Raw genomic sequence first — 10959 nt, 5'->3', positions numbered from 1 at the left:
GGCAATTAAGCTGACTTTGTAATAATGCCGCTTGGGGTGTGTGTGAAAGCCCTAACAAGCAGGCATATACATAGAATGAAGGCTACTGCTAAGCTTGTAAGCTGCCCTGAGTCTTCGGAGAAAGGCGGGATATAAATGGAATTAAAATTAAAAAAAAATAAAAATAAAAATAAATCTTAAGTTGTCAAGGTTGGAGCCCCTTGCTCTAGAGGCGACCTTTGAACGAAGGCGTTTCTTTCATAGAGTCCTGGGTTGCCCAGCGACCGTTGCCACGAGCAACGGCTCGCTCTCCCCGCCGCCGCAGCGCCTCCATTTTGACCGAGGGAACCCAGCCGCCGAGTGAACCTCTCCGCGCATGCGCAGCAGTTCAGAGAGCGCGGGGCGGGGGAATCGGGCGACGCCAGCCCGGAGAAGCTACCGTTACGAGTGGCGGCGGCTTCGGAGGACGCGAACGCGGGGCCGAGCAAATGGCGGCGGCGGCGGCGGCGCCCGAGTGGGCCTCGCTCTGCGAAACTTTCCGCCGCGCCCTCAACCTCTCCTACGTGGAGTCCAAGAAGGACCCGGACACCGAGCCCTACCGCTCCAAGTACGGCGCGCGGGAGCTGCTCGAAGGCCTCAAGCAGCTGCTGGAGGCCGGAGAGGCCGAAGGCGGGAGCGGCCCTGGCGAGGAGGCGGGCGAGGCCGAGCGGCGGCGACGGGCGGTGCGGCTGGCCGCGGTCGAGTACGAGCTGGGGGTGAACCACACCGACACCCAGGAGTGCTCGGCCGGCGAGGAGCACCTGGCCAAGTGCCTGCAGCTGCTGGAGCGGCACCGCCTCTCCCGCCAGTGCGTCTCCCTCTACATCCAGGCCCAGGTGCGGGAAGGATCCCCCGATCCTGGCAGCGTCGCCCGGCACATCTTTTGCGGGGGGGGGAGCCTCGCTTGCCGAAGGCCGCCAAGGCCTCGGCAGCACCGGGGAAAGAAGCGGGCGGGGATAGTACACAGCTGGGGAAAAGGGAGCTCATTTGGGAAAAGGAGACGAGGGTGGAGGGAAACGGTGGCCGGAGCAGAGCGTCCGATATCCCGCGGGTCTTCAACCTGGCTGAGGGATTCTGGGAGTTGAAGTCCACAAGTCCACAAAAAGGCCCAAGGTTGAAGACCCCCTGTGATAATCGACCAGGGGTCTTCAAACTTGGCCCTTTTATGACTTGTGGACTTCAACTCCCAGAATTCCTCAGCCAGCTTTGCTGGCTGAGGAATTCTGGGAGTTGAAGTCCACAAGTCATAAAAGGGCCAAGTTTGAAGACCCCTGTAATAGACGCTTGTCTTCTGCAAGCTTTGTCCCTTGGCCAGCCAGGGTCAGAGCAGCCCAGGAACTTTGGGTCGCTTTTACTAATTCCCAGAATTAGTAGTCACAAAAAGGCCCAAGGTTGAAGACCCCTTGTGATAATAGACCAGGGATCTTCAAACTTGGCCCTTTTAGGACTTGTGGACTTCAACTCCCAGAATTCCTTTTAATGCATCATGTTCATTTGTTGGACTCAGAAATGTGATGAAATTGTACCCTTATTTTAATGTGCTGTTTGAAATAGCTGGAAACACATATCAAAAAGTGAAAAAATCAATTTAATCTTATGCATACTTGAAGGAACATTTTAGTTTGATGCTCTACATCAGGGGTCTTCAAACTTGGCCCTTTTAGGACTTGCGGACTTCAACTGCCAGAATTCCTCAGCCAGCTTTGCTGGCTGAGGAATTCTGGGAGTTGAAGTCCGCAAGTCCTAAAAGGGCCAAGTTTGAAGACCCCTGTAATAGACGCTACAAGTTAGACGGGGATGGAGATGCTGTCTTCTGCACGCATTTTCCCTTGGCCAGCCAGGGTCAGAACAGCCCGGGGAACTTTGGGTCGCTTTTACTAATTCCCAGAATTTTCCCAATTGGTCAGTTTTGGTGAAGTCGGAAGGCCTGTTTGGAGGAGCGGGCCGCGTTTCGAGGACGCAGTACGAAAAGTGCAAAAAGAAAAGGTGACAGAAAGCACTGCTGGACAGTGACGCAAAGTTTTGAGACTTGGGTAATAGACTTTAGTCTTTATGAGCTGGTAATGGCGGAATATTTTATTTATTTATTTATTTTAATTCCATTTATTTCCCACCCTTCTCCGAAGACTCAGGGCGGCTTACAAGCTTAGCAGTATGGCAATGTAGATAGTGTTTCAGGGTTGACACAATGCCCTGTTTTCACAGTTTAGTGATGTGCTGTAAGCTTTGACCAGACAGCGGTATTGTCTGATCGGTTACCCGGTGGGATAGATAAAAGAGTTTTGGAATTTGCTAATAAGAGACCCAGTGAAAAGGGGTTGGAATTTGCTAATAAGAGACCCAGTGAAAAGGGGTTGGAATTTGTTAATAAGAGACCCAGTGAAAAGGGGTTGGAATTTGTTAATAAGAGACCCAGTGAAAGGGGCTTGGCTCCTTTGCCTTTTTCACAAATCAAAACAAGAACATTACCATTTAGAATTATTTTCCCCCCTATTTCATACTGGCAGCCTGCAAAAGAAATATCTATTCCGGCAATATGAGAGTTGGGTGGGGTGGGGGGAATGGTAACCATCTAGCATGCTGTGGCTGCTTGCTGTCATCAGTTCTATGTTTATGTTAGTCATCAAGGAAGTTCAGCTGTTCTATCTAGCACCGTAGACTGGCAATAGAGGGAACGCTAGTACATACTGCTCTGTTGGAAGCAAGCATCATTTCCATTTGCAGCTTAGGAATATCCCGTCCTGCCAAAGGCAGAGTTGAATGAGCTTTGTGTTCTGCCTGTTCAGTTATTCACTGGATCACTCTGGGCAGTCAGGAATTTTATGCATTACATTATTAAAAAAAATTCCTTTATTTTGGTATTTCCTGCCAAATAACATTATTCAGCAATAGGAGCCCTTGTTAGTAATGTCCTCTTTAAATTATGCCTCCAGCTACCCAGTATTTTCCTTAAAATTATAGAATTGAAAAGAATATCTGATGAATATGTTACATAATTTTTAAATTTTTACTGCTCCTGGTAGGTAAAATTGACATTATCCTAGGAGTTGCCCCTAAATAAAACATGAAATGTTTCCAGAACTTGAAATGATTAAAATTTCTGTTCAGTGCAGTTCATACAGAGTTTGTTTCTGAAATGATCCAATATCACTCCTATGTAATTTCAGTTGTAGGTTAACTATTGTGTTCCATTTGTCATTTTTAAAAAATAACCCATTTGTTCCTCATGTTTTGTAGAATAATTTGGGTATCCTCTGGTCAGAAAGAAACGATATTAAAACAGCACAGACTTATCTGGAATCTGCAGAGGCTTTATATAATCAGTACATGAAAGAGGTAATATGTGAATGAGTTTTGTGGTATTCCTTGGATAGTTATGTGGATGATTGAGTTTTCTGTAAAAATGTTTGCAAAGATTTTTGAACATTTTCCTCTTGTGTCATTGTTTTGAAAATTGATAGTTGAACCTAGCTGAGGTATCAAATGTTGCAGTTGCAAAAATTATTGCCATTTAATCATCAGTGCAAAAAAAATGCTTAGAATATTAGGATCAGTGCAACATTAAATTGTATTAGCATTTTAAATATTTTAGCTATTAAAGCATTTCCAAAACCATCTTACCATTCTCTTTTACTAATTGTATTGAAATATTCTAGTATTGTGTGGCTATAATGCTACAAAGAACAATCAAATTTCATTGTTGCTTTTTTTTATAAAGCACTTTCAAATGGGCCACACACACCATGCATTACAAGTAGTTGATTGTGTTATATTGTTGCATTAGCACAGTGGACCTATTATAATCATCTTTGGCTCTATTTATATACGGAGCTACCCCAGGAGACATTTTCAGACAGCAGAAAATTGGTGAATGAATGCATATGAATGTAGAAAATATTTCACTTGGTTTGTGTTATTGTTCAGTCTTTATGTAACTGAATTTTCCTTCAAGGAACACACCAATTCTTCGACTATAGTTTTAATTGGTTCTCTGCCAGGCTTCATCTTTTATTTGAGTTTACTCATTAGTGGTCATTTCCATACGAGATCTGTTATTATCCTGATGTCATTTCCACTGCATAGAAGTGTATCCGAGTTCAACAGGATCACGTCTCATTGGATGCTCCCTAATAAAGCATTCCATCTGGACCTTCTGTTTTTCTTTCCTTTCACAAATGCTCAGCCTGCCTTTCATTCTGGTGGATTACCAAGCCACATAACATTATGTTATTCAACTCATCAGTCCAGCTAGTCCTCGAGTTACAACAGTTCAAAGTTACGGTGCCGTTGAAAAAAGTGACTTATGACTATTTTTCACACTTACGTTCAATGCAGCATCCCCGTGGCCATGTGATCAAAATTCAGATGTTTGATAACTGACTCCTATTTGTGACGGTGGCAGTGTCCCAGGGTCATGTGATCACCTTTTGCCCCCTGACAAGCAAAGTCGATGGGGAAGCCACAGGTTCACTTTGCAACCTCGTAACTAACTTAATAGCTGCAGTGATTCAGAAACACTGTGGCTAGGAGAGGTCATAAAATGGGGCAAAACTCACTTAACAACTGTCTTGCTTAACAGTGGAAATTTTGGGCTCAATTATGGTTGTAAGTTTAGGACTATCTGTAAAGTATTGGAATGCAGCAACCCAATTTTTTTAAAAGCCTGTAATTTATATAGGTTTTGTCAGTTCTCCTTTGTTTGAGTAAGGAAGAGAGAGAGTATATGTTAAACCTCTATGGCTAGCAGCATATGCTATGCAATAAAGCTCAGTGATTGGATGGGTAGAAGAGCCAGTGTTGTGTTTTCTCTCTCTCTCTCTCTCATTTTTTTTAATTACTTTGTGTTTTAGTTAGTGTCTTTAACTATTGTTAGCTGCCCAGGGTCCTGAATTTGAGATGGGCAGTCATATAAATTGAAATAATATTTTTCTCCTGAAAAGAAACAATTGAATTGTCTTTAATTTCTGCTATTTCATTTTGTTATACATTTGAAATGATTCCTTAGAGGAGGGGTCTTCCAAACTTGGCAACTTTAAGACTTGTGGACTTCAACATTCTGGGAGTTGAAGTCCACAAGTCTTTTTTATATATATATAAAGGATTTTATTGAATTTTATAGCGTTAGGGATAAAATAGGATCGGGTTAGGGATTAGGGTTTAGGGTGGGATTGGGATCAGGATTGGGGTTGGGATTAGGACAGGGTTGGGATCAACGTTGGGGTTGTCCCCCAATAACACTTTCATTCTTTAGCAAACAGGCTATTGTCCGGATACATATGTTCAGTTAACAATAGTTAATATAGTAATAAATGACTGTAGAAAATGTAATAAACAATAATCAAAAACAGTATCAGTTAATACATGTCATTCTTCTTACTAGTTTATATTCAAAATAACATATCACATTCATTTCTCACTAGTTCGTTTTCCTAACTATTGATAAAAATTATCCCATGTACTGTAATACACTGAACCTTCTTTCTCTTTGAACTCTAACGTCAGTCTATCAATTTCTGCACGTTCTAAGATTTTCTTAATTAAAACCTCTTCATTTGATAAGTTTTCATTTTTCCAGTATTGGGCAAATGCTATTCTCGCTGCTGTTAGTACGTGCAATATTAAGTATTCATTCTCCTCCTAATTAGATCCTAATATTCCTAACAAAAACAATTCTGGCTTAAATTCTATCTGTCTTTTAGTCATCTTTTGCAACCATGTATGTATCTTAACCCAAAACTTAAAAGTCTTAAAGTTGCCAAGTTTGAAGATCCCTGCCGTAGAGCGTCTCCTAGTTATAAACTGGTTTTGCTGCAGTACCCAGATGCAGCCAGCAGAGGGAGAACAAGCTTGCTAGACATATTACCTTCAGCGCTTGCTATGTTTTGCAGAATGGGAATCCTCCACTTGATTCCAGCGAACATTTCATGACAGAAGATAAACTCTCAGATCAAGAACGATCAAAAAGGTGGGTGAACATACAATGGTGGGTTGCAGGGCGGGCGAACATACAGTGGAAATTGGTGAAAGAGTTTATTGCTTATCATTAAAACTAAGACACTGTTTCCCCAGGTTTGAGAAAGTCTATACGCATACACTGTATTATCTGGCCCAAGTCTACCAACACCTGGAAATGACTGAGAAAGCTGCACAGTATTGCCACACCACCCTCAAACGCCAGCTGGAGTATAGTGGCTACTACCCAATAGAATGGGCCCTCAATGCAGCCATTTTGTCTCAATACTATCTCACCAAGGTAATTATTTCAGTGTTTACTCCTGCATATCATATTTGTCAAATCAAAATATTGAAATGAAAATGATCCTTATTGGCAGGCATTTAGATTCCGTATGGATTCGCCTGGTTAAACTGGATTGCTGTTAAAATTACTTTATCAAGCAAATGGATCCGACATTGATTTTCAGTTACATAACTTGCTTACCTACATTTGAACAAGCTGATTCAATAATGCATAATAATTAGACATATCCAATAAGTAGCTATGAAATCTCAAAATAAGTTTCATACTGTTTTTATTCATTTTTATTTGTTGAGAAAGAGTTTCCTTCAGCCTTGGCACACTTGCTTACTGTTAAAGGATATTAAAGGATATATCAGCGTAGTGGGTTTTATTTTAAGACTGTGATATAAGAATAGATGCATATATTTATGTCCACATACCCTTACACACGGATCAGTAAAATATTGCCACAGAAATTATCTTAAATTTTAGGATTCAGGAAGCATGTTCTATCTCCCAAAAGTTAGAGAAGGGAACCAGAGGACTTAAATCTTACTGACAGATGAAATGATAGTCTTTTCCAACTCTCTTATTCTTGACAAAAACGGCTGCAAGTTGTCCATGTTCACATATGGTACCCCCCCTTTCTATGACGCCCCAAGACATGTTTGGATTGCACCAATCATTTCCAAATAAGAGGGCCAAGATTGTGTGTGTTGTTTTTAAGGGACACTAAACTTACACTTACAAATCAGGTGGCCAATTTTTTTTAACAAGCAAAACAGCAGTGCATATTTTTTGATTATACATGTTGTTTTATTCTCCCATTATTTTTCCCTTTCTTAATAACTAATTATTGTATTAAACCATTTTTTCTTTCGCTGTATTTTTTATTGTAAAGACTGGTCAAAGATTAATAATAAAGATTATTGCCAAAAGTGCTGTAAGGCTGAAGCATAGTGCTTCCTTGTCTATGATCGAGTCTCATTGGAACAGAGTGAAATTTATTTCTAGGCAATTATAGGATTGTAATGTAAGGCTATGCCCCTTTAGAGTCTCTGGCTTTTGTGGAAGTGAAAGTTATACTCAGTAACGTCTAAGTAAAAAAAGGTTGATGGTGACAAGCGTATAAGAGGTACTTTTTTCAGTTTTGAGTGATGCTCTCTTTTGGAGCAATATTTATGCAGGCATAATTTCATTAGCTGTTTGGTGTTTTTTTTAGCACTCGGTGCTATAAGGTCAAAAGCCACATGGTAGGCCATCCAATTTCAGAGCACTAATATTTAAGTGTTACAATTAAATGAAAATTAGGAGCATATTATGGCCCAGAAACAAGCACTGTTTTATCATTTCCCCACAGCAATGTTTCATGGAATCTAGGCATTGTTTAGCCGCTGCCAGTGTCATCTTTGGCGAAGCTGGACACGTGCCATCTGCAGAGGACAGTAAGTAACCTCATTCTAGTTTCAACTGGGGTGATTTTGATTTTGGCTTGGTGTCAATGCTAAATGCCTGGCTTTCTTTTCATGACTTCAGTCCCGGGGTCTTCAAACTTGGCCCTTTTATGACTTGTGGACTTTAACTCCCAGAATTCCTCAGCCAGGCCTCCTGGCTGAGGAATTCTGGGAGTTGAAGTCCACAAGTCATAAAAGGGCCAAGTTTGAAGACCTCTGCTTCAGTCATTGTTCCCCTTCATTCTTGTCTGTAACCCAGTCAGTTTCACTATCCATTTGATTTTTGTGAGATGAAAATGAGGTTTCAGTTCAGAAAAAAAGGAGAAACATCTCCTTGTACTAAACTAAAATTTCCATGGATAGCTTATAAACGTGTTTGCCCCTACTGTTTCTCTTGCATCAGCCAGTAAGAGTAAAAACAGTCAGAGATTGCAGTAGCAACTTGAGAGGAAATTTCACATGCTCCAGACCTGCTCTGCTAGACCATTTCCTCTGAAATCTTCCCTGGCCCAGAGATTAAGTAACAGGATAGTGTTTGCGGTGAAGGGAAACTCATACTATATATGCTTTTGGCTATCCCTAGTAATTTTAACATTATCTTAAATGTTCAGGTACATGAAGAAGGTTGGTGAAGAAGGTTTTCAATGTTAGTCTTATATCATCGTGAAGGTTTTGGCATAGATTTAGACTACTACCAGGCTAGTGTTAAGGGGGAAATGGCTTTGTTGTGTTGCCTTTAGGCAGAAAGAAGGAAAAAAAACATTTGATAGGTTCCTTTGCTAGTATAATTTGTTTGCAATACACTCTGCTCCTTTTATTTTTATTTTTTTACTTAAGAGGCATGTGGAGATAGAAATTTATTTAAATCATTTTAACCCTATTAGGAAAACTATGTTTCACTTCTAAATTGTGATTATATCCAGGCTTTCCCCTAATGGAAATTAGCAGAGCCAAGGAAGTGGCATGAAATTGATCAATCTTAATATATGGAACAGCTTCAGAATCAGATTTTGGCTACACGTTAGCCTTTCTTTATAAATATTGTCTAGCTATTAAGAGTGAAAGTTGGAAAATTGAAATGATAACTTGTTCTTTTCTTGAGAAATCTCTTCCAGGTCTAGCGAGGAGGTAGCTTAACGTATGCTGTTATTTTTTTTTTAAAAAAAATAGATGAATCAGAACAAGACCAGCAAGATCTTCGACAGAAAAAAGCTGAGATTGCGAGGTGTTGGATTAAATACTGTTTGAACCTGTTACAGGGGGCCCGAAAGCTGCTTGAGGTATGAAAGGGAACATATGCAAATAACTGTGATTTTTATTGTTGCTGTTTACTGTTGTAACTAACCCTACATAATTACACATCTCTTACTGAAACTGAAGCCTTAAAACAGAGAGGGAGCCTATTTTATCCTAGCCCTACATTACTTTAAGGCTAATTTTCGGTAATAGTTCTGTACCAGTGGGTGGGTCAGGACAAAGGGGCAAAAATGTGAATGTAGAATTCAGTTTTTCTCATATGTGAAGCTTATTCTCATATCTTACATGCGTATGAATATACTGCTGCTATTAAGAATAGCACAAACATCTCATTCAAAACTCTTCTCGCAGCAGCAGAAGCAGACATTACCCAAAAAACTTGTTTGCTTTGGGAAGAGATATCAGTGGAGCAGAAATAAATGTTAGGGCTTTTTTATTATTATTATTATTTTTTAAAAAGGGTGGGGGAATCCTGTTCATTTCCTTGAGAAGTTTGTTCCAAGCCTAATTTTTCAGGCGGACAATAAGGGGAGGATATGGGCCAATTTTGGATTCTTGTGTGCCACAAATTGCTCATCTCTGAGGTATCTGTTATATCTACAAAGATAGGAACTAATTGTCAGGTGCTAGAAACTGTGGCCTTTAAAATTACATATGGCCTTTTTCCCCCCCAGTATCAAACTCTTTAATTGTGTGTCAAGTACAAAAAAGACAGCATTGAGTACAGTTAAAAGAAAAATATACGAATGTGTGACGGTAGATTTTGCCCATTCTATTACTTTTGAGTTTAAAGAGATATTTTAAATTAATTTTGGTTTCACCCAAATAATTAGACCCAGTTTCTTCGTGGGATATTATGCTTGGCTGATTCTGCCTCTAAATGTGCATCTAGAAACTGAAAAAGCCAAAAGGGCTGCGAGATTGTATAACTGTGCTATGTGCACCTAAAGCAAATCACTCTGAACAAAAGTACTGCTTGCTTATTAAAGGATTGGCTATGTTTGAACATAATGGTGATGCAGCCATTACCAAATTAACTCACACTCCTTGGATTGCTTTCCTGGCCCCTGCTAATAGCAGGCATAGCCAACAACTGCTCCCTCTGTAATTTGTTTCCCAAGTCAGATAAAAGAGAAGTTTTGGATTATTTCTGTTGAAAAATTGGAAAGGTTGGGAAAGGATCATATTTGAATATCTAGTACAAGGCACTCCGGCTGAGGAATTCTGGGAGTTGAAGTCCTCAAGTCATAAAAGGGGCAGGTTTGAAGACCCCTGATCTAGTACATACAACACGATAAATGCATTGGGGCTTCAGGTGGAACCAGGGGCCACAACCAAAGCAGCAGGCATTAGGCAGGATTCATTCAAAATTGTCTGTTAATTTCTTTTGAGGCAGGATGGATACTTGTCAGGCTACCAAATTGTATTTCTGAGTATCTGGGCAGATGTGAACAGGTCAGCATTTCACAAATATTCCCATACACTACACATGTGAAGGGCACTGTTAGTATGAGATTTGCCTTTAGATGTAATCTATTACAAGTTTTAATTCATCCATTTTAGTTGTTATCTATGGTAATTCAAGTGACGTCTGAGAAACTAGTTTGTAATACATAGAGAACTGTTGCAAAGCTGAGCTGTAGATTCTTTCAAATTGCAAATGAAAAGAGAGGAAACTCCTTGTGGGAGAAGAAAAAAAAATACGTTGGAATTAGTCTGATTGAAGTTATAAACAATTGGCATGGTCTTTCATCATCCTGAGAACTTACAAGCTGTTCTTATGTAAGGAATGAATTCCTCAGTTCTGTGACATTCAAACCATTACTTAAAAATCATTTCTGCTGATTTTAGGACAACATTGGGGAGCTGGATCCAGACAGGCAAGTGGAAGTGAGAGCGCAGCAGGAAAAAGAGGAGGATGAGAAGGAGAAAGAAAGGAAGAAGGCCGTTCTTTTTGGAACTAGTGACTTGTGTGATTCTATTTTGGCCATG

The 10959-nt window shown here is 40.4% G+C and overlaps 1 protein-coding gene across 2 annotated transcripts in view; it reads left to right on the top strand.

The window, feature by feature from the left end:
• The first annotated feature begins 340 nt into the window (after window positions 1-340).
• KIFBP (kinesin family binding protein) overlaps window positions 341-10959 on the top strand; it is an 11862-nt gene continuing 1243 nt past the window's right edge. The window contains exons 1-7 of one of the 2 annotated variants that reach the window (XM_083363413.1): window positions 341-586; window positions 3256-3354; window positions 5907-5983; window positions 6088-6271; window positions 7617-7701; window positions 8881-8990; window positions 10819-10959. The exon at window positions 10819-10959 is cut by the window's right edge and continues 1243 nt beyond it. In XM_083363413.1, coding sequence (XP_083219539.1) covers window positions 356-586; window positions 3256-3354; window positions 5907-5983; window positions 6088-6271; window positions 7617-7701; window positions 8881-8990; window positions 10819-10959 — 927 coding nt within the window. In that variant the 5' untranslated portion in view covers window positions 341-355. Of the gene's footprint in view, window positions 855-3255; window positions 3355-5906; window positions 5984-6087; window positions 6272-7616; window positions 7702-8880; window positions 8991-10818 lie in introns of both variants that reach the window. The other variant, XM_083363412.1, reaches the window with a different exon arrangement.

Source organism: Vipera ursinii, assembly GCF_947247035.1.
Source record: "Vipera ursinii genome assembly, chromosome: 5".
Taxonomy (NCBI): Eukaryota; Metazoa; Chordata; class Lepidosauria; order Squamata; family Viperidae; genus Vipera; species Vipera ursinii.
Note: the sequence above shows the minus strand (reverse complement) of the source record. Positions and strands in the feature narration are given on the sequence as shown.